The sequence below is a fragment of the Scyliorhinus torazame genome, chromosome 1 (genome assembly GCF_047496885.1).
Source record: "Scyliorhinus torazame isolate Kashiwa2021f chromosome 1, sScyTor2.1, whole genome shotgun sequence".
In the NCBI taxonomy this organism is placed as follows: domain Eukaryota; kingdom Metazoa; phylum Chordata; class Chondrichthyes; order Carcharhiniformes; family Scyliorhinidae; genus Scyliorhinus; species Scyliorhinus torazame.
In genome coordinates, this window is record NC_092707.1 from 384,576,842 (window position 1) to 384,601,184 (window position 24,343).

Here is a 24,343-nt window from a genome sequence, read left to right on the forward strand (position 1 = left end):
ACTTGGTGGGATTCCTCGGTTAAGGAAGAGATAACGGAGGTGATGGTGCAGAAGGTTGTATCACATACGTTGCAGACGGAGAAACTGGAAGGATAGAATGGAATTATTGGGTGTGAGGAAGTGATGATCTCATTATGAAAGGTTAACCCTGTTTCTCTCCACAGATGCTGCCTGATTTACTGAGTATTTTCAACGTTTTTGTTTGTTTAATTTCAGATTTCCAGCATCAGTTACAATGGACAATAAATGTTGGCCATTGCTGGCTAGGCCACATCCCATAAACGAGTTAAATAAATGTGGGGACATATGAATCAATGCCAAACCAATGCAGTAAATCTCCAACTTCTTCCATTACAAATAAATACAGCAGCGAACTGGTGGATCCCAAATACAAGTGCAAAGATATCATAATATAAACCTGGCCCAATAATTACAGCACACACATTCCTACAAATGCTAAACATGCTCGACAAGGATTTATGGGTATAACCCCACTTTATAATTCTATGACCCCTGACGACCTCAATCGCATGGCAGTGGACATGAATATGCAAATGACGGCAGGAACGGCATGACAAAGATGGACACCTAGCACATGGGTTTCCTGCAGAAATTCAATAAAATGGTTCCATGGCCGAGACACGGGTGATTCTGAACTTTTATATGAAATGGGGCTTTTAAAATATCAGCAATAAATCCTCTTGCAGATCCATTTTTTCAAAAGTTCTTTGCAGAGCTATTGCATAACATAAACTTGTGGAACATCAACATTTGTAAGAGTGGAGCTTTATATTAAGTTCCCCTTGACTAACAGTGTACAACACAAGTTTATTTATACAATTAACTCAAAAGTGGCTAACCTACATTATCTTCACTGTGCTTCTCCGTGGCAAGATTCAACTCCAATTCAATCTATAAATTTGCAGATGATACGACTGTGGTGGGTCGTATCTCAAACAACGATGAATCAGACTACAGAAGGGAGACAGATCACTTGATTGCATGGTGTACCGAAAAGAACCTCGCTCTAAATGTTGGAAAGACCAAGGAACTGATCATCGACTTCAGGAAGCGTAGCACAACAAACTTCTACAGTTGTGCCATAGAGTGCATCCTATCCAGCTGCATCACAGCTTGGTATGGCAACTGCTTGGCCCAAGATCGCAAGAAACTGCAGAGCGTGGTGAACTCAGCCCAACACATCACACAAGCTTGCCACCCCCACATTGATTCTGTATACACCTCCTGCTGCCTCAGAAAGGCAGACAGCATTGTCAAAGACCCCTCACACCCAGACTTTGCCCTCTTTCAGACCCTTCCATCAGGCAGAAGGTACAGAAGTCTGAAGACCCGCACATCCAGACATAGGAACAGCTTCTTCCCCACAGCTACAAGACTCTTCAACGACTCCCCCTCGGACTGATCTGGTCCCTGTAAGAACACTATTCACAACGCCCTATGCTGCTCTTGTTTGGCCCTTATTTCGCACTGTAATCAATCACTATCTGTCGATGTACCATTTGTCAATGTACTCTGTTGATTATTCTTTTGTCTATTAAGTACGTATTGTGTACGTTCCCCTGGTCGCAGAAAAATACTTTTCACTGTACTTCGGTACATGTGACAATAAATATTAATCAATGGGGTAGTGTAGCCATGTAAAATGGCTGCGCTCCGATTAATCTGGCCAAAACCCAGTTTAAAACGGCTAACCCGAAAGACTGCTGGGAAAAGCAGCCAAGAAGACACAAGCAGGCAGCTGCAGACAGGTTTGCAGCTTCAGTTCGGGGAACGTAGCCCAGATCGATACTCAGGGCTATCAACAGCCCATCAACCCAGGTATCCGCAGTTTCATTCAGGACTGTTTACACCTAATCTACTCAGACATCCACAGCTAAATCGGCTATCCCCGGGAACAATTGCAACATATTAGCAATTGAATACCGGGCCAGACCTGTCGGCGCCTGCAGTGGCCGAAACAAAGACAGGTGAGCGACCACCCCCCGATCGAGGAATCGCCTCACCTTGGACACATCGACCCCAGAGACTGGGGACAGAATCCAATCACTTGGGACTCAGGGTCAAGGGCCGCCCCGGGAGGCGGGAAGCCCCTGGGCCCTATAAAAGTGAAGGTCCAAGTTCAGATCTCTCTCTCTCTCATCTTCGCCTGCTCGAGACCTTCGGAAGACCAGCCACCGGCCACTGTAAGTGTGAATCCAACGATCGCTATCCGGTAGAGACACCTAGCCACCGACCTGTAGCAGCCTTTTGAATCCCGCAGGCCAGATTTGATTGGACAAACCATTCGTTTCCCTGACCTGGTGAGCTCTTCCTAAGTTAAGTATTGGCCAGTAGTGATAGGTTTATTATATAAATAGTAGTATTAGGGTATTAATATTGCTTGTTGTATATAATAAATGACCGTTGTTTTAATCCTTACTAAGCGGTGTGCTGTGTTATTAATCATAACCTGAACTTGAACCACGTGGCGGTATCATAAAGATACCTGGCGACTCATGAGCAAAGGTGACCTAAACAGAGCAAATAGACTAAAGCTAGAAAGAGCAACAGTAGCATTACAACAGGTGGTGAGTGGGTTGCTCCTATTGGACGAAACACTTGAATAAACTGACTTGACCTCCCACCTTGTGGCAACGTACACCTGTGAGATTGTCTCTGCGTGCCGCATCTCCAGAGTTTATGTCTGGGCAGCTTAGTGCCATTTTCTATGTGCCACCCATGTGGCATTCTGAGAGGAATGACCAGAGGCCTGACTGGTGCTACTATCCTTATAATAATAATCATCGCTTCTTGTCACAAGTATGCTTCAATGAAGTTACTGTGAAAAGCCCCTAGTCGCCACATTCCGGCGCCTGTTCAGGGAGGCCGGTATGGGAATTGAACCCGCACTGCTGGCATTGTTCTGCATTACAAGCACCTGCCAGTCTCCTCACTTACTGCCATCGGGCCCCGAATCTGTATTTCTACTGTTCGATGGCCTGGCTGATTCAGATCTAAAAAGATCTAAAAAGAGACAATTCACACCTCTTTAACGCAGAATCGCCGAGCAGAAGCTTATAGCCAAGTTCCGCACACATGAGTGCGGCCTCAACCGGGACCTGGGATTCATGTCGCATTACATTCATCCCCTACCATCTGGCCTGCGAAATCCTACCAACTGTCCTGGCTTGACACAATTCACACCTCTTTAACCTGGGGTTACCCCAATCTCTGGATCTGTAAAGACTTAATCACCTGCAAATGCTCGCATAATAAGCATTGTCTGGCATCTTTGACTTTGTCTATATATATGTTTCTGGAACATACCTCTTCATTCACCTGAGGAAGGAGCAGTGCTCCGAAAGCTAGTGTTTGAAACAAACCTGTTGGACTTTAACCTGGTGTTGTACGACTCCTTACTGTGCTCACCCCAGTCCAATTCCGGCATCTCCACATCATAAAATCACCAAGCCACAGCAGTCTACAACTTGACCTCCAGAGCCTGAAAGCTTTTCAAAGGATACTGTCTAAATTAACCCTTAATGTCTGTCGAGCTGTGCTCTGTGTTTCCATGCAGAAGATGTCACTGGCTGGCCTCTGGTCATTTCTCAAGTGGAGGCTGTTTACTGGTCCCAGTGAAGCTCCCACAAGTTCCATTGATCCACCCCACCATGGTTGCAGAGTCAAAGTTACCAGATGCTTCAGATCATCAGAGGCTGACTTCAAAGTCTGCATGTAAGCATGATATTCCTCGAGTAGCCTTTTCTCAGCTGAACGCTCATGAGATGTGGTGCCAAGAGCTTGAGATTTCTCAGGCTTTGCTGGAAAGGTACCACATTTTCATCCACTTGCTTCCTTCTGGATCTGTGAATCACCTGGTGCTACATCCCTATTAACTCTATTGAATTTGTTTTGGGTGATCGTAGTTAGGTTAATGTGCGGGAGTGAAGAAGTGTGACACAGGGGAGTGAGCTCAAGGAGTTTGTTGCTAATTCAACATTAATTGTGTTTGATTGAATGCAGGTATTAATGGGGGGTTCACTTGTGTTCCTTAAATAGGATCAGGCAGAAACTGTGGCTGTTGGGTTAGGAGTCGCATGTTTGTAAAGTGTACCTCTGGAAATAAACGGTTAAACAAATGCTTATCAAAATGTGTAAAGACTGGCTCCAGGTCTATCCCTCAGAACCTGATTTTCTGAAACATAACGCTTGCGATAAAGGATCCTGCAACAGAACCTCACCCCTGGGACTAAAGTGATGCCCTTGGCTCAACAACCTCTCCCACCACATCCTCAGAGTCCATGAAGAAAAAAAGAGCTTCTTCCCGTCTTATTCCTACTCCTCATCATTATCTTCCCTCTCTTCACCGTTCCCTGTTCCCACCCCTTCCCATTGTTCTAATAGACCTAAGGGAAAGGAGGGTATAAGCTGAGAAAGGTTGGAAATAACCCCCTTGGGAGCAAGGACACATAAAAGTCCTGAAAGACATGGTTAGGTGAATTGGACATTCTGAATTCTCCCTCTGTGTTCCCCAACAGGCGTCGGTATGTGGCAACTAGGGGATTTTCACAGTAACTTCATTACAGTGTTAATGTAAGCCTACTTGTGAGAATAAAGATTATTATTATTAAAAGGATGTGGGAGCTTTGGATGTTTGCTGCTTTACAAGGACATCATTGAAGGTGTGCGGCCATTAACCTGCTGCCTGTACAGGTCTCTTCAATCTCACCATCTCCTATGGCTACAGTAGAGTGTCTCCCCCACAGCTCCATGGCTTGAACATCAGAGGAAGGTCAGGTTTCTGATATTTAGAATGTCCCAAAGGCCTCACACCCATTCTGTACATTGGAAAAATACAGCCTGCTGCATAGCGGGTTTGCTCACAAATCAAAACCATCGCCTTCTTTCTTCATCGTCCGCAAACCTGAGCTCCTCAAAAACTCTTCTGCCTGCATCCTAACTCACAACCCATTCGCCCATCAGCTCTGGGCTCACTCATCTACATTGGCTCCAATGTGCCTCAATATTAAAATTCCCATCCTTGTTCTTCAAATCTTGCCATGGCCTCGACAATGCAAACTCCCCACTTCCATTTCATCCTATTACCCTCCTGAACCTCTATAACCTCCTCCAGTCCTACAACCCTCCACAACCATTGCACTCCTCCAATTCCGGTCTCTCGCGTATCCTCAATTTTCATGACTTCACCATTGGCCTTCAGCTGCCCAAAGTTCTCTGGAACTCCATTTCTGTACATCTCTCCTCCTTTACATAACCCTCTAAAACCTTCCTCTCTGGCCAACCTTTTGGTCACCTTTCCTGATATCTCTCTATTTGGCTCAGTCTCAAATTTTACCTGATAAAGTTCTTGGGAAGCACCCTAAAAAGGTACTATAATAATGCAAGTTTATTTTGCTGGTATAGCTTACATAGCTGATATGGAGGTTAACAGCATACTTTTCCTGTCAACGTGCTGATCAGTACTGCCTGATTCTTAAATCCTTCACAATGGATTGCTATTGCCCCGTTAATCACTCCAGCTAGGCTTCTCATGCTTCTCTCCCCTGGCAGAGATAGCTATAAATTAAATAAAACAGCACCTGCCATCTGGCTGCTGGAAACATAATTTGGCAGTTACCAGAAAAACAATATCATTATCAATTTTGTGGCTGATTGGTTTTAAAGCTAACAGGATCCTAATCCTATCAGCAAGAGCGTAACCGAGCCTGTTGCATTACAGAAAAGTTAGCTAAGAGCGGCAGTTCTTCACGAGTACTAATTTTATTGATTTGTGACTGGCGACCTACATTAGACAGATCTCCAGTCAGACTGTAAAAGTGCCAGACTTTATTAATAATAATAATAATAATAATAATCGCTTATTGCCACAAGTAGGCTTCAATGAAGTTACTGTGAAAAGCCCCTAGTCGCCACATTCCGGCGCCTGTTCCGGGAGGCCGGTACGGGAATTGAACCCACGCTGCTGGCATTATTCTGCATTACAGGCCAGCTGTTTAACCCACTGTGCTAAACCAGCCCCTGTTATTCCCCCCAGAACAGAGCAAACCTCTCTCCAAGGTTTGATGCAGAGAGAGCGGCGTCCTTACCTTCGTTCAATTAGCAGTACAGAGCAAAATATGGTAACCCGATACTGCCACCTAATTCATGTCTTATTGATAATAGCAGCTGGTGATGTAGGCAGAATTGCCTTTTCATTTCCCATTGCAAATGTAACATATTTCAATTGCGTTCATGTCACAAACAGTTCTGGTATAAAAGAAAAAAGACTGCATAATGCGTAGTCCCCATCGGGGATAATTCTGATCTTTGTATTGGGAGCCGGCTGGGTACTGCACGTCTCCAGCAAAAAACTTGGCCTTGCCCTCCATTATATTACATATTGATTCTGTAAATCTCTATGATTAATTATAGCGCTATGAATCAGACTCAGTGAGAATGAGACCTTTCAAACACAATAGTAATTCATTCCCGGGTACTTTGCACCAGCTTGCTCAACTGCAGGAACAACAGCCTTATTGCTCCAGATTGGGGGGCAGGGTGGGTGGGGGATTGCAAACGGAGACAAGTCAATTTGCAGTTTTAATCTTTTGCCGGGAGCAACAACAAATATTTTCTTTTTCAGTCATTTGCCAGCACTCCTCCATTCCTTTAGCTGCAGATTGCATTGTTTATTGAGCGTATACATGCTTTGCCCAAAGGCTCTCATTCAATACGAACTGGACCTGCCTGCTGGAGCATTATTATTTCGCGATGGGAAGTTGCACACGTTCAAAGGACATGCTAACAACAAGCTTAAAAATATTACACTATTATCTGCATATCAGCCTGTTGGGTACAAATTACCTGAGACAGAGATCGCCAGTCCATGTGGGCACTGCCAATGTAAACGTGCTTCTTGTCCACCACCCAGAAAGAAGACTGAAGCTTGCCACCAATAATAGGGGTCATGTTGATGTACTTCACCAGCGCACCTGGGTGTTAAACAGCCAATAACTAACCATTAGTTGCTACTTCTCCACATCTTCAAACTATACAGAGAAACACTAAGAAGACCTGTCACCAGGGTCATTCAGGAGTCTGGTAACAGTGGGGAAGAAGCTGTTTTTGAGTCTATTAGTGCGTGTTCTCAGACTTTTGTATCTCCTGCCCGATGGAAGAAGTTGGAAGAGTGAGTAACCCAGAGGGGAGGGGTCTTTGATTATGCTGCCCACCAGGTCACCAACAAAAGGTTGCGGATTTGATGACAGAGTAAGTTATCATTATTATCACATTAACTTATTCTTTAAAAAGATTGGGCGTGCATTGGTTTAAGGATATCATACATTGTGGTGCTACAATAAAGTCTATGTCAGCCATCTAGTCAAAACTAGCTCTCCATTGGGTGATGCACTGTTTGATAAAGTTTTTGATTTTGATTTATTTATTGTCACGTATACCGAGGTACAGTGAAAAGTACTGTTCTGCATACAGATCAGACAGATCATTGTGGCAGTCACCACTGATGTATATATTAGGTGATTTGTGGTAAGGCCCTGTACTACAGGTACGGGGATAGTTCCCTGCCTGCTGGCCCAGCCCAGTAGGTGGAGTATAAATATGTGTGCTCCCCATACAACCGCCATTTCGCCAGCTGCTGTAGGAGGCCACACATCTTAGTGTAATAAATTGATGCACGATCAATTACACAAAGACGAGAGTTGAATGCAACTGAGGTTCTATTACACTAAGATGTGTGGCCTCCTACAGCAGCTGGCGAAATGGCAGTTGTATGGGGAGCACACATATTTATACTCCACCTACTGGGCGGAGCCAGCAGGCAGGGAACTACCCCCGTACCTGTAGTACAGGGCCTTACCACAAATCACCTAACATATACATCAGTGGTGACTGCCACAATCATTCCATACATAAAAGAAAATACATAGGGCAAACATAAAATACACAATGTAAATACATAGACACAGGCATCGGGTGAAGCTTACAGGAGCGCAGTATTACTCAGTAGAGAAGATGTGTGAAGAGATCAGTTCAGTCCATAAGATGGTCATTCAGGAGTCTGGTAACAGTGGGGAAGAAACTGTTTTTGAATCTGTTAGTGCGTGTTCTCAGACTTTTGTATCTCCTGCCTGATGGAAGAAGTTGGAAGAGTGAGTAAGCCGGGTGGGAGGGGTCTTTGATTATGCTGCCTGCATTCGCCAAGGCAGCGGGAGGTGTAGACAGTCAATGGATGGAAGACAGGTTCGTGTGATGGACTGGGCTGTGTTCACGACTCTCTGTAGTTTCTTACGTTCTTGGGCCGAGCAGTTGCCATCCCAGGCTGTGATGCAGCCCGATAGGATGCTTTCTGTGGCGCTAAGGTCAGTAGCTTGACCTAACTAACACTACTGCCTGATGATGTATTATTCTAATATTCAGGTGTAGTTGTATTTAAAGCTGCCCTTTAAGGCCTGAACGTCCAACTGGAGGAAGTGAACCAGTCCTGAAGCCCGAGCTTCCTTGCAGTTTAATGAAGGAAGTTTGCAAATTGGAAGATGGTTGGAAACTTCAGACTCTAGGTCAGAAAAGAAAACATGAAATTGTATCTGTTCTTGCCACTTCGAACCATCATAGCTGAAGAACAGGACGTGGAGTGTGATGGCACTCTCTGAATGCTTGACAGACTAATTGCAAAACCTATTGGTTTATTAGAATCGGACATAGAATTTCTACAGTGCAGAAGGAAGCTATTCGGCCCATCGAGTCTGCATTGACCTTCTGAAAGAGCACACAACCTAGGCTACTGAATTAGCTATTGAACAGACGTCTCACCACCCTTCTCAGACCAGGGCATGAAGTGACACCTCGAAAACGTGGATAACATGTAAACCCAACACCTTTATGTAAAGATCATTCTCTCTACCTACATCATTCTCTCTACCATTCTCTCTCAACAGCTCTCTCCATCTCTCTACCACTCCTTTAACATCTCTCTCCTGCGCTCTCAACAACTCTGTGCTCAAAATGAATTCCCGAGACCTCTTTTCTATACCTTAAAAATGTTGAAAGCCCACTTTAGCCCAATTGTAGGAAACTTGGCAATTGGATTTTTACGCACATTGGTCTTAATTTTTACAAGAATGCTTCTTCTCAAACACATTTCTTAACTTAAAGTAGGCTAAGTATCAACGAATATTTGGTTAATTTGGCTGTCTGTCATTTAAAGTTGAGACATCTTGAACAGGAGTTTATTCATTCCCTCCAGCCAAAGTTAACAAGTCATGTTGGGCGCGATCCAATTGCCACGCTGGAAAGTCAGCTCGTCGCAACGCTGTGTGGCTGATAAAAGCCGGGAGACCTCACTCTCGGGATCTACCCGGCACACAATGCCTTGCGAAATCTAACGTGATCTCGCTAGACATTGCAATATAAATCCCATCCATTGTGGGCGGGATCACTTTTTGGCAAATCTGCATATTAGAGTGAGACAGCTAGTCTCAGTTTAACGTGCAGGTTCCCGAGGTACCTGAGGCTTTGAGATCCATCCCCTTCGCCTCAGAGACCTCAGATGAGTGCTGTTTGGTATTGGCTCTGCAAACGGGGACTAGACAGAACGACACTTATGGGGGTCTCCAAGGTGTCAGAGGCCCCCAGCTGCATGCCTTTTGGGCAGGGTGGTGCCCTGGCACTGCTGGTGCCACCTGGGCACCCTGGCAATTCCACCCTGGCAGTGCCAGGGTACCAAGGTGGTGCTGGCAGGGGCACTGCCAGGGTGCCAGGTGCATTTATTTTGTACATGCGATTGGGCTGGGGGTGTCCTGCGTGGGAGTTGGAGGGTGTGCAGGGGTGGCTGGGGACCTTCTGTAGTTTGTATGGGCTGGGGGGGGGTCAGGGGTTGTTTTGGAGGCCTTGGAGATCGGGACACCATTTACAAATGGTGTCCCGATCTCTCGCTACACTGGGGAGTTCTGCGAGCAGTGCTCCCCAGTGTACAAATTGGGGCTATGTGCAGCCTTGACCATGTGTTCCCGCTGAGGCTCTTTATACAACCCGAGTCACGTTGTTTAGCCATGTTTATTTCGCCGCTGCGAGTGTTAGGAAACACGTGGCTAAATGCGCTTACTATGTGACTTCGTTCCCAATTAGTTAAATTGCATCTGTTATCATTTTTTCTGTCTGTCTGAGAAGGACACAGACTTCAAATTCCCACAGCATTTTAAGAAGCTGTATTAATAATCGAGTGTTAATAATGTGTTTCTAATTCTAAAAGTTTAAAACTTTTTTATTTCCAGCTTTTCTAACATATCTGTTAATAATTACTTATTTGTTAATTCTCTCTCAATAAAGGCTGTCTCCTTAACTAATTTGGCTGGTTTCCAATAATAGTGGGCTAGGTTTCTATCTATTTAACACCAAATACAGCGCCAGGTACCCGGGTTCAATTCCGGCCTTGGGTGACTGTATGTGTGGAGTTTGCACTTTCTCCCTGTGTCTGTGTGGGTTTCCTCCGGGTGCCTCCCACAGTCCAAAGATGTGCCGGTTATGTAGGGTTATGGAATTACAGGGATATGACTGCTAATTACTGCTAACTGACACTGTGCTTTAAATCTTTATGACTTGTTGTTACCTTTTTAACGTAGTGCTGCATTTTATTAAATATATCCAAATTTAGTTTTGCTTCGGAAGACATTTCTGTGGCTTTGTGTAACCCTTATTTTGTTGCCTAAGTGTGCATTCAATATGATGGTAAAGCTTTCATATAACTGGACCAGAAAAATATTTCCAATCAGTTTAAGGTCTACAGTTTACAGCACTAACATGCTTCCAAGTTATTCTTACATTAATTTTCACGATCACCATACTCTTGATTTCTTCAGAGGATTTGGTGATTTATCTAGAGAGCCATACAGAAAGATTGGGAGGAGTGTTGTCGCGGAGCTATTTAAATTCATGTCCAACCCAGCTTTTGTAGTGTTGATGGAGGTCACATCACCTGCTTTTTAACCGTAGGGAAGTTGATGAATGTGAAAGTGAGGAAATCTTGCTTTCAAAAGAACCCAAATATCTTTGGATTTTGTAAAAATAAATAATATTTATGTTTTTATATCATGCTATAATTATGATTCAAAGTAATTTTCAAGCTAAGACAATAATTACAAATGATCCTCTGAAGTCCTGTTGCTGCATATCATATCAACTTCATCAGAAATGCAACAGAAACCTGTGTTTGCGCACATTACCAGGTTATGTTTGTGCAGCAGCAGAAAGGCTGAGGAAGTACGGTAGCATAGTGGTTAGCACTGTGGCTTCACAGCGCCAAGGTCCCAGGTTCGATTCCCCGCTGGGTCACTGTCTGTGCGGAGTCTGCACGTTCTCCCCGTGTCTGCGTGGGTTTCCTCCGGGTGCTCCTGTTTCCTCCCACAGTCCAAAGACGTGCAGGTTAGGTGGATTGGACATGCTAAATTGCCCTTAGTGTCCAAAAAGGTTAGGAGAGTTTATTGAGTTACAGGGATAGGGCGGAAGTGAGGGCCTAAGTGGGTCAGTGCAGACTCGTTGGGCCGAATGGCCTCCTTCTGCACTGTATGTTTTATGTTGTTCTCATGGTTAATAATCTTTCTGAATTCACCATTCCATGTGGTTGAGTATCTAGAACCTGGTGTGATTTACGATTGGGAGGAGGGGTTACTGCAAACAAGTGAATCCCATAAATCTTAGTTCAAAGAAATCAAACTTCTTATAAAGTTGAAAGATATAGGACTGGATTCTCCGATTTTGCGGCTATGTGCTGGTTCGGGGTGGGAACGGTGGCGTTTTATAATGTCAAAATCGGTCCTCACACCGATCCTGGGACTGGTGAGGGGCTAGCAGCCGTGTGTAATACCAGAAGTGATGAAGGTGTTTGGTGAATTTGTGGCCTTAAAGAATTCCATACAATACTTGAGAGGTGTTCTCCGGTACCCCAGCTGCATGTTTCTCGGCGACGTGTCATTCGCTAGCGACGGGATAAAACTCCCGCACCAAATATGCCTGAAGATGGCCGGGTCTATGGCCGTGCATGCGCACGGCGACGACTTGCAGCGGTCGCGCCATACAACAAGGCGCCGGCCGTGCGTGGATCCAACCAGCCAAATACTGCCCCCCTGGCCACCCCCTACCAGTCCCCCCAGCCCTCGCGGAAGCCCCCCCCCCTGTCAGCAGCATGGCCCCCGGCCGCTGAGACCACACGGTTGGGAACCCGGCCCATCGGGGGCAGAGCATCGGGGGAGGGCCTTCCGATGACGTGCCAATGCCAGGCCAACAGCATGCGGCGCGGTGACGCCATTTCAGAGGGGGTGGAGAATAGAAAACCGGTGTCAAACTGGCGCCGCTCCCGATTTGGGCGCGGAAGGGATTCTCCGCCCGGTCGCCAATTACAATATTGGTATCAGGCCACGGAGAAACCCGCCCATAAAGCCAATCACAATGACCGGAATGCCCCAGCTGTTGGGATACACGTTTCCCACCAGGGGCGCACCCCCGCTAGCAGGTTTCCTGGCGGCATGGGGTGGTTTCAATGGGAAATCCCTTTGATAAGCAGCGGGAAGGGAGAATCCCGTCGCTAGCGAATGACACGTCGCCGAGAAACATGCAGCTGGGGTACCGGAGAACACCCTCAAGTATTGTATGGAATTCTTTAAGGCCACAAATTCACCAAACACCTTCATCACTTCTGGTATTACACACTGGAGGCGATAGGGGTTGCACAATATACTCTAATACTATGCAAATAATCATCCAAAGCATTTTCCATTGTTTGTGCCATAGCAACACAGCCGGGTGCAACGGATGCCTTCATTCACCCCGGATTCTTCCTGTATTGCTATGGGCAATGAAAGGAAACTTGTTAGAGTTGAAGTGAGCAAAATAACAGTGCATGCAAACTGCTGCAAAGTAAATGAGGTATTATTTGGCCAGCGAAATGGTTAAAAGTCACTAACTTGAAATGGTTGCTCAAGGGTTAAATCCAGCTGAGCATTATAACTCCTGATTGAAACCTAGCACAGAACTGGAAATGTAAGCAGTGAGTGAATCATGAGCCAGCTGCAGGTTTTGGAGACAAAAGAAGAGACTTAAGAGTGCTGTTGCTACTTACTATAATTGGTGATGGTGCTGTTAATGTGTACTCATGTAAGGCAGGCATTATAAAGGAAATACATGAAGTCAGAGAATTCTTGTAAATGAGTAACAGACTGCCCGCCTGTTTCAGATGTATGGCTGCTTGAATAGTAAAAGAACAAACAAACTTGAATTTATGTTAACGCCTTTCATGACCCCAGGATAATCCTGAAACACTTTACAGCCAGTGAAGTTCTATTGTGGCACAGTCACTGTTCTGATGTAGGAAACACAGCAGTTAATTTGCATAACAGCAAGGCCCCATAAACAACACTGACATAAATACCAGATAGTCTCTCCACATTGTGCATCCTGCCAACGCAAGATGGTTATGCAAGACGGCTACCCATGCCCCATCTGCACATGCACAGAAAACCAATGGCATCACTCTGCTGTGCCCAGCTCCACCCTGCCAGTATTCCTCTGCGCAAGCGTCAATTATGTTCCCAGGCACACCTACAGCGACGTTAGTTCGCCCTTGTGTGATCACTCTCAGGCACACAGTAAAACGATTCCAGCAACCCCCTCCACCTACCCTACCCAACCAGCCCCCAACCCCCTGCCCCCATAGGTTTTCCTGCAGCGGAGACAGCTCATCATTTGCGATCGGCAGGATTTTCCAGTCCTGCCGGCGGCAATGACAACTTCCACGCCTCGTCCATCCTGAAACTGGGGAACCAGCAGGGGAGATCCTGTCGGTGGGAAGAGCCCTATAGCCTCACTATAAACATTGCACATGCATCTTGAAACTGGAGACAGTTCATATGCAGGTAAAGTAACACATTTCATGAAACATTACAATCTGGGACTTTTCCCCAAATAGTCTCGCTAATCCACTTCTGCCCCGCTGAGGGTTGAATAATTAATTGAACACATATAGTTAAGTTTAGGGATTTTCTCCGTCTATTGGATTTTGAACTGTTGTGTTAACTTTATGGAGTCCTTCTTTCCCCTCGAAGGGGGGGCCACGAAGAAATGTGAGCGCCGGTGGGGAAGGGGAGGGGGAAGGAGAGAGGGAGCTGCGCCATCAGGGGCGGGGCTGAGAGGGAAGCGCAGGCTTTGTTCCCGCGCTATGGAAATTGTGGCGGGAAAAGGGGGCGCAGGAAGGAGGGGGCCTCACATAATGGGAGGCTAAGGATAAACGGGGGAAGCCGAGGTTAGCCAGAGTTTGCTGACTTCCGGAAGCAATATGGGGGGAGCAACTAAGCTAGAGAGGGATCTAGCGGGGGGGGGGGGGCGGGGGGTTAACTGGGTTGCTGCTGCTAAGGGGAAGGGGGAGCTGTTACGGGATGGGATGGTCGGGACGGGAGGGCGCCGTCGGGGGGATGAGCGGGTGCGTGGGAACCGGGTGAGGAGCTGGTCTAAAAAAGGGGATGGCTAGTCGACGAGGGGGGGGGGGTAAAGAGCTCCCCAACCCGGTTGATCACGTGGAACGTGAGAGGGTTGAATGGGCCGATTAAGAGGGCAAGGGCAATTGCGCACCTAAAGAAGCTAAAGGCAGACGTGGTCATGCTTCAGGAGACGCACCTGAAACTGGCGGATCAGGTCAGATTAAGAAAAGGATGGGTGGGACAGGTATTCCACTCGGGCTTGGATGCGAAAAATAGAGGGGTGGCAAATACTGGTGGGGAAACGGGTATTGTTTGAGGCGAAGACCATAGTGGTGGACAGTGGGGGTAGATACGTGATGGTGAGTGGCAGATTGCAAGGTGAGGCGGTGGTGCTGGTGAATGTATATGCCCCGAACTGGGATGACGCAACCTTTATGAAGCGTATGTTGGGGCGCATCCCGGACCTGGAGCTGGGAAAGTTGGTAATGGGGGGGACTTCAACACGGTGCTGGACCCAGGGCTGGACCGGTCCAGATCTAGGACCGGGAGGAGGCCGGCAGCGGCCAAGGTGCTTAAGGGCTTTATGGAGCAGATGGGAGGAGTGGATCCCTGGAGATTTACTAGGCCAAGGAGTAAATAGTTTTCCTTCTTCTCCCATGTCCACAAAGTGTACTCCCGGATAGACTTTGTCCTGGGAAGGGCGCTGATCCCAAAGGTGGCAGGAATGGCTATAGCCATTTCAGATCATGCCCCACATTGGGTAGATCTGGAAGTAGGAGAGGAAAAGGAACAGCGCCCACTCTGGAGATTAGATATGGGACAGTTGGCGGACGAGGGGGTATGTGTAAGGGTGAGGGGATGTATTGAAAGGTACCTAGAGATTAATGATGACGGAGAGGTCCAGGTGGGAGTGGTCTGGGAGGCGCTGAAGGCGGTGGTTAGGGGGGAGCTGATCTCCATAAGGGCCCATAAGGGGAAACAAGAGGGTAAAGAAAGGGAGAGATTGTTGAGGGAGATTTTGAGGGTGGATAGGCAAAATGCGGAGGCTCCAGATGAAGGGCTAGACAAGGAAAGACGGAGATTGCACACGGACTTTGACTTGTTGACCACGGGTAAGGCGGAGGCACAATGGAGGAAGGCACAGGGAGTGCAGTATGAATATGGAGAGAAGGCGAGCCGGCTGCTGGCCCAACAACTTAGGAAGAGGGGGGCGGCGAGAGAGATCGGAGGGGTTAGAGACGAGGAGGGAAAGATGGAACGGGGAGCGGAGAGGGTGAACGGGGTGTTTAAGGTATTTTACGAGAGGCTATATAAGGCTCAACCCCCGGAAGGGAAAGAGGGAATGATGCGTTTCCTCGACCAGCTGGAGTTCCCGAAGGTTGAGGAACAGGAGATGACAGGACTGGGAGCGCAGATTGAGGTGGAGGAGGTGGTAAAAGGAATTGGGAACATGCAGGCAGGGAAGGCCCCGGGACCGGATGGGTTCCCGGTGGATTTCTATAAGAAATACGTGGACCTGCTGGCCCCACTTCTGACGAGAACCTTTAATGAGGCTAGGGAAAGGGGGACACTACCCCCGATGATGTCGGAGGCGACGATATCGCTGATCCTGAATAGAGACAAAGACCCGCTGCAGTGCGGGTCATACAGGCCTATTTCCCTCTTGAACGTAGGTGATGGCGATGAGGATAGAGGACTGTGTCCCTGGGGTGGTGCATGATGATCAAACGGGGTTTGTTAAAGGGAGGCAATTGAATGCTAATATACGGAGGCTGCTGGGGGTGATGATGATGCCCCCACCGGAGGGGGAGGCGGAGATAGTGGTGGCGATGGATGCAGAGAAAGCATTTGATAGAGTGGAGTGGGACTACCTGTGGGAAGTACTGAGGAGATTTGGATTTGGAGAGGGGTTCATTAGATGGGTTCAGCTCCTGTACAGGGCCCCGGTGGCAAGTGTGATTACAAATAGGCAACAATCTGACCACTTCCGACTATATAGGGGTACAAGACAGGGATGTCCCCTGTCCCCGTTACTGTTTGCATTGGCAATTGAGCCACTGGCCATAGCGCTGAGGGGCTCTAGGAAGTGGAGGGGGTTACTTAGAGGAGGAGAAGAGCATCGGGTGTCATTATACGCGGATGATTTGTTGTTGTATGTCGCGGACCCAGTGGAGGGGATGCCCGAGATAATGCAGACACTCAGGGAGTTTGGAGAATTTTCAGGATATAAATTGAATATGGGGAAGAGTGAACTGTTTGTGATGCACCCCGGGGAACAGGGCAGGGGAATAGACTATTTACCATTGAGGAGGGTAACAAGGGATTTCCGGTATTTAGGGATCCAGGTGGCCAGGAACTGGGGAACCTTGCATAAGCTTAACGTGGCACGACTGGTAGAGCAGATGGAAGAGGACTTTAGGAGGTGGGACATGGCGCCCCTGTCATTGGCGGGCAGGGTGCAGGCGGTTAAAATGGTGGTCCTTCCGAGGTTTCTTTTTGTGTTCCAGTGCCTCCCTGTACTGATTACAAAGGCCTTTTTTAAGAAGGTGGACAAGAGTATTATGAGCTTTGTGTGGGCTGGAAAGACCTCAAGAGTAAAGAGGGGGTTCCTGCAGCGCAGTAGGGACAGAGGGGGACTGGTACTGCCGAGTCTAAGTGATTATTATTGGGCCGCCAACGTGTCAATGATATGTAAGTGGATGAGGGAAGGGGAAGGAGCGGCATGGAAAAGACCGGAGATGACGTCCTGTAGGGGAACTAGCCTAAAAGCACTGGCGACGGCGCTGTTACCGTTCTCCCCGAAAAAATACATCACAAACCCAGTGGTGGTGGCAACTCTGAAAATTTGGGGGCAGTGGAGACGACATAAGGGAGTGACGGGTGCCTCAGTGTGGTCCCCGATAAGGAACAACCATAGGTTTGTCCCGGGAAGGATAGATGGGGGATTTAAATCTTGGCAACGAGCAGGAATTGCGAAATTGAAGGACTTGTTCTTAGACGGGACGTTCGCGAGTCTGGGAGCACTGACAGAAAAATATGGGTTGCCACCTGGGAATGCATTTCGCTATATGCAAGTGAGGGCATTTGTGAGGCAACAGGTGAGGGAATTTCCGCAGCTCCCGGCGCAAGAGATCCAGGACAGAGTGATCTTGGGGGCATGGGTGGGTGATGGTAGGGTGTCAGATATATATAGGGAAATGAGAGACGAGGGGGAGACGATGGTAGAGGAGCTGAAGGGAAAATGGGAGGAGGAGCTGGGGGAAGAGATTGAGGAGGGGCTGTGGGCAGATGCCCTAAGTAGGGTAAACTCTTCGTCCTCGTGTGCCAGGCTCAGCCTGATACAATTCAAGGTTCTACACAGGGCACATATGACTGGAGCAAGGCTGAGTACATTTTTTGGAGTGGAGGATAGGTGCGGGAGGTGCGCGGGAAGCCCGGCGAACCATACCCACATGTTTTGGTCATGTCCGGTATTGCATGGGTTCTGGGTGGGTGTGGCAAAAGTGATTTCAAAGCTGGTGGGGGTCCGGGTCGAACCAGGCTGGGGGTTAGCTATATTTGGGGTTGCAGATGAGCCGGGAGTGCAGGAGGCAAGAGAGGCCGATGTTTTGGCCTTTGCGTCCCTAGTAGCCCGGCGAAGGATTCTACTTATGTGGAAAGAAACTAAACCCCCGGGCGTGGAGGCCTGGATAAACGACATGGCAGGGTTCATAAAATTGGAGCGGATAAAGTACGCATTAAGAGGTTCAGCTCAAGGGTTCACCAGGCGGTGGCAACCGTTCCTTGACTATCTCGCAGAGCGATAAGGGAAAATAGGAAAGGTAGCAGCAGCAACCCATGGCTGGGGGGGGGGGGGGGGGGGGGGGGAGGACTCATTTGGGTCCTCAGGGGTTTTATGTGTGTGTTTATATATTAGTTATTTATATTAGATGTTACGAAGTTACTATTTTAGTTACTATTTCTGTTGTTTCTTATTTTGTTGTTGGCAGTTGCCATTAGTTAGCATATTATTTATTTAAAAAACGATCAATGTATATATTATTACAAAGTTGTAAAATGGGAAATTTTTGTTTGATCGAAAAACTTTAATAAAATATATTTTTAAAAAAAAACTTTATGGAGTCTTTAAGGACGGATAGAAGAACACCATTGCCTAAAACAGAGCTGTGATCATTTCAGCAGCGCCATCATAATTAATTTTTAAAAATTAAGCATTGGTAACTAATTAAACATAATTACTTAATTATAATTTAGAGGGGTATCTAAGCCAGAGATCAGAGAGAACTATATTTAGCTTTCACAATTATAGTAGAAATCTAGTGCTAGGAAACAGACAGTTAACAGTAACTTGAAATTTTTTTTTTTTTAAACTTTTAATTTTAATTTACTAATTAATTGACGCAATGTCAGTTAGAGGGGTGCAGTGCTCTGACTGTGAGATGTGGCAGGTCCGGGAGGCTTCCAGCGTCCCGGATGGCTTCATCTGCAGAAAGTGCACCCAACTGGAGCTCCTCACAGACCGCATGGTTCGGTTGGAGCAGCAATTGGATGCACTTAGGAGCATGCAGGTGGCGGAAAGCGTCATAGATAGCAGTTATATATATGTGGTCACACCCAAGGTGCAGGCAGAGAAATGGGTGACCACCAGAAAGGGCAGGCAGTCAGTGCAGGAATCCCCTGTGGTTGTCCCCCTCTCGAACAGGTATACACCTTTGGATACTGTCGGGGAGGATAGCCTATCAGGGGAAAACAGCAGCAGCCAGAGCAGTGGCACCACGGCTGGCTCTGATGTTCAGAAGGGCAGAAGGGCAGAAGGGCAGAAGCGCAGAAGAGCAATAGTAATAGGGGACTCTATAGTCAGGGGCACAGATAGGCACTTCTGTGGACGTGAAAGAGACTCCAGGATGGTATGTTGCCTCCCTGGTGCCAGGGTCCAGGATGTCTCCGAACGGGTAGAGGGTATCCTGAAGGGGGAGGGCAAACAGGCAGAGGTCGTTGTACATATTGGTACTAACGACATAGGCAGGAAGGGGCATGAGGTCCTGCAGCAGGAGTTCAGGGAGCTAGGCAGAAAGTTAAAAGACAGGACCTCTAGGGTTGTAATCTCGGGATTACTCCCTGTGCCACGTGCCAGTGAGGCTAGAAATAGGAAGATAGAGCAGCTAAACACGTGGCTAAACAGCTGGTGTAGGAGGGAGGGTTTCCGTTATCTGGACCATTGGGAGCTCTTCTGGGGCAGGTGTGACCTATATAAGGACGGGTTGCATCTAAACTGGAGAGGCATAAATATCGTGGCCGCGAGGTTTGCTAGTGTCACACGGGAGGGTTTAAACTAGTATGGCAGGGGGGTGGGCACGGGAGCAATAGGTCAGAAGGTGAGAGCATTGAGGGAGAACTAGGGAATAGGGACAGTGTGGCTCTGAGGCAGAGCAGACAGGGAGAAGTTGCTGAACACAGTGGGTCTGATAGCCTGAAGTGCATATGTTTCAATGCAAGAAGTATTACGGGTAATGCAGATGAATTTAGAGCTTGGATTAGTACTTGGAACTATGATGTTGTTGCCATTACAGAGACCTGGTTGAGGGAAGGGCAGGATTGGCAGCTAAACGTTCCAGGATTTAGATGTTTCAGGCGGGATAGAGGGAGAGGTAAAAGGGGTGGCGGAGTTGCGCTACTGGTTAGGGAGAATATCACAGCTGTACTACGGGAGGACACCTCAGAGGGCAGTGAGGCTATATGGGTAGAGATCAGGAATAAGAAGGGTGCAGTCACAATGTTGGGGGTTTACTACAGGCCTCCCAACAGCCAGCGGGAGATAGAGAAGCAGATAGGTAAACAGATTTTGGAAAAGAGTAAAACCAACAGGGTTGTGGTAATGGGAGACTTCAACTTCCCCAATATTGACTGGGACTCACTTAGTGCCAGGGGCTTAGACGGGGCTGAGATTGTAAGGAGCATCCAGGAGGGCTTCTTAAAACAATATGTAGGCAGTCCAACTAGGGAAGGGGCGGTACTGGACCTGGTGTTGGGGAATGAGCCCGGCCAGGTGGTAGAAGTTTCAGTAGGGGAGCATTTCGGGAACAGTGACCACAATTCAGTAAGTTTTAAAGTGCTGGTGGACAAGGATAAGAGTGGTCCTAGGATGAATGTGCTAAATTGGGGGAAGGCTAATCATAACAATATTAGGCAGGAACTGAAGAACCTAGATTGGGGGCGGATGTTTGAGGGCAAATCAACATCTGACATGTGGGAGGCTTTCAAGTGTCAGTTGAAAGGAATTCAGGACCGGCATGTTCCTGTGAGGAAGAAGGATAAATACGGCAATTTTCGGGGACCTTGGTTAAGGAGAGATATTGTAGGCCTCGTCAAAAAGAAAAAGGAGGCATTTGTCAGGGCTAAAAGGCTGGGAACAGACGAAGCCTGTGTGGAATATAAGGAAAGTAGGAAGGAACTTAAGCAAGGAGTCAGGAGGGCTAGAAGGGGTCACGAAAAGTCATTGGCAAATAGGGTTAAGGAAAATCCCAAGGCTTTTTACACGTACATAAAAAGCAAGAGAGTAGCCAGGGAAAAGGTTGGCCCACTGAAGGATAGGCAAGGGAATCTATGTGTGGAGCCAGAGGAAATGGGCGAGGTACTAAATGAATACTTTGCATCAGTATTCACCAAAGAGAAGGAATTGGTAGATGTTGAGTCTGGAGAAGGGTGTGTAGATAGCCTGGGTCACATTGAGATCCGAAAAGACAAGGTGTTGGGCGTCTTAAAAAATATTAAGGTAGGTAAGTCCCCAGGGCCTAATGGGATCTACCCCAGAATACTGAAGGAGGCTGGAGAGGAAATTGCTGAGGCCTTGACAGAAATCTTTGGATCCTCACTGTCTTCAGGTGATGTCCCGGAAGACTGGAGAATAACAATGTTGTTCCTCTGTTTAAGAATCCAGGGAACTACAGGCCGGTGAGCCTTACTTCAGTGGTAGGGAAATTACTGGAGAGAATTCTTCGAGACAGGGTCTACTCCCATTTGGAAGCAAATGGACGTATTAGTGAGAGGCAGCATGGTTTTGTGAAGGGGAGGTTGTGTCGCACTAACTTGATAGAGTTTTTCGAGGAGGTCACAAAGATGATTGATGCAGGTAGGGCAGTGGATGTTGTCTATATGGACTTCAGTAAGGCCTTTGACAAGGTCCCTCATGGTAGACTAGTACAAAAGGTGAAGTCACACGGGATCAGGGGTGAGCTGGCAAGGTGGATACAGAACTGGCTAGGTCATAGAAGGCAGAGAGTAGCAATGGAAGGATGCTTTTCTAATTGGAGGGCTGTGACCAGTGGTGTTCCGCAGGGATCAGTGCTGGGACCTTTGCTGTTTGTAGTATATATAAATGATTTGGAGGAAAATGTAACTGGTCTGATTAGTAAGTTTGCAGACGACACAAAGGTTGGTGGAATTGCAGATAGCGATGAGGACTGTCAGAGGATACAGCAGGATTTAGATTGTTTGGAGACTTGGGCGGAGAGATGGCAGATGGAATTTAATCCGGACAAATGTGAGGTAATGCATTTTGGAAGGTCTAATGCAGGTAGGGAATATACAATGAATGGTAAAACCCTCAAGAGTATTGAAAGGCAGAGAGATCTAGGAGTACAGGTCCACAGGTTCCTGAAAGGGGCAACACAGGTGGAGAAGGTAGTCAAGAAGGCAAAAGGCATGCTTGCCTTTATTGGCCGGGGCATTGAGTATAAGAATTGGCAAGTCATGTTGCAGCTGTATAGAAAATTAGCTAGGCCACACTTGGAGTATAGTGTTCAATTCTGGTCGCCACACTACCAGAAGGATGTGGAGGCTTTAGAGAGGGCGCAGAAGAGATTTACCAGAATGTTGCCTGGTATGGAGGGCATTAGCTATGAGGAGCGGTTGAATAAACTCGGTTTGTTCTCACTGGAACGACGGAGGTTGAGAGACGACCTGATAGAGGTCTACAAAATTATGAGGGGCATAGACAGAGTGGATAGTCAGAGGCTTTTCCCCAGGGTAGAGGGGTCAATTACCAGGGGGCATAGGTTTAAGGTGAGAGGGGCAAGGTTTAGAGTAGATGTACGAGGCAAGTTTTTTACACAGAGGGTAGTGGGTGCCTGGAACTCGCTACCGGAGGAGGTGGTGGAAGCAGGGACGATAGTGACATTTAAGGGGCATCTTGACAAATACATGAATAGGGTGGGAATAGAGGGATACGGACCAAGGAAGTGTAGAAGATTGTAGTTTAGTCAGGCAGCATGGTCGGCACGGGCTTGAAGGGCCGAAGGGCCTGTTCCTGTGCTGTACATTTCTTTGTTCTTTGTCTCTTTGATCCTGGCCTCCTCCCGCAACTATCTCCATATTGAGGTGCACTGAGTGCTGGGGGAGCGGTACCCCGCCAAGCTGCCGACACTGTCCTGGCAGGAGAGCAAGAGGGGTGAAAAATTGATGGAAAGAAGAGGAACGAAAGAAGAAAAGGCCTAAATGACACTGACACTAACTCCCAAATACATCGCAACAGGAAATGAGGAAGACTGACAGCTGGAGGACTCATCAGATTTGTCTTAAAACCTCCACCACGTACATTAATCTAGTAATCTGGCAGTTAATTAACCGACTTCTGAAATATATGATGCTTCGCTTTAGCCTGCAGAATGTTAGGTAAGAAATATAAGTGTTTGTAGAAAAATAAACTGATAGCAGATACATCATTGCCCAACAGGAGCAAAACCCCAAGGCAAAATGGTGGTAATAATACAAAATGCAATTACCTACCAATCTGGAGCAATTATAACCCTTAAGTTTCAGAGGAACACAAATAGTCTTTGCTCAGTCAGTTTTTAATGGCATTATCAGAAATGTCACAGGAGACTGGCTGTCTGCAGGGAAATTAAATCTCAGAGTTACTCCACATTATGGTAATAGATGTGGGCCTGTGTAGGACATCGTCCTCTTGTCCTTTAGTTCCAGCAACAGGAGAATAAATCTGAGGATGACGTAAAGGAGGATTTAATTATGCTTGTCAAGGATCACAATGAACACGAGTTCTGATCAATCCGTTTCCTTGCTCAGTCCCTCGTGTCACCAATGGCTCAGTGGTGACGATTCTCGCCTCTATTAAAAGGTTGAGGTTCAAGTCCCATCCTAGAGACTCTGAGCACCAAGACTAGGCTGAGGAAATGCTGCCCTGTCCGACACACTGTCCATCCGATGAGTTACTGTATTAAACAGAGATTCTGCCTGCCCACTCAGCTGACTGCATCCCATGGCACGGTTTCAAAGAACAACAGGGGAATTCTCCCTCGTGCCCTCATGAATATTTATCCCTCACGTAGCATCACTAAAGCAGATTTATCTGGACATTGTCTCACTGCCAGTAGTGGGACGTGGCTGTGAACAGATAAGCTGCCGTCTTTCTTGCGCAACAACAGTAACTTACCTCCCCAAGCGTTTCATTCAATGTAAAGTACTTTGGGACATCTGGAGACCACTAAATATGCTACATAAATGCAGGTTCTTCCTTTCGCTAACCGCTTGGCAAACTTAAGTTCGTCAAATTTTAATTTGGAGGAAATTAATATTGGTAGTAATTGGACAATATTTTCCACCCATGACCATGTTAACCAACATTCTGAGTTATCAGTGCGAGAGCTTCTGAAACAACTTTTCACCTTGGTCATTATCTTTCTTTAAAAACGCATTTTGTTCAAACTCGTATCAAAGTAGGTTACGGGAAACATTCTTCCCAACAATCAACTATACAGTTTGTACAGATTTTTCTCCTTTTTCACCCCCCCCCCCCTTCCATCAAACCCCCACCATCAATCCTCCTCTCCATGAGCTCCGGCTTC

General features: G+C 47.1%; 1 protein-coding gene across 1 annotated transcript in view; it reads right to left on the minus strand.

The window, feature by feature from the left end:
- The window catches only part of pld5 (phospholipase D family member 5), a 210,718-nt gene that overhangs the window by 90,847 nt on the left and 95,528 nt on the right, over positions 1–24,343 (minus strand). Inside the window, exon 5 of the mRNA XM_072512476.1 lies at positions 6,865–6,992. Coding sequence (XP_072368577.1) covers positions 6,865–6,992 — 128 coding nt within the window. The remainder of the gene's footprint in view (positions 1–6,864; positions 6,993–24,343) is intronic.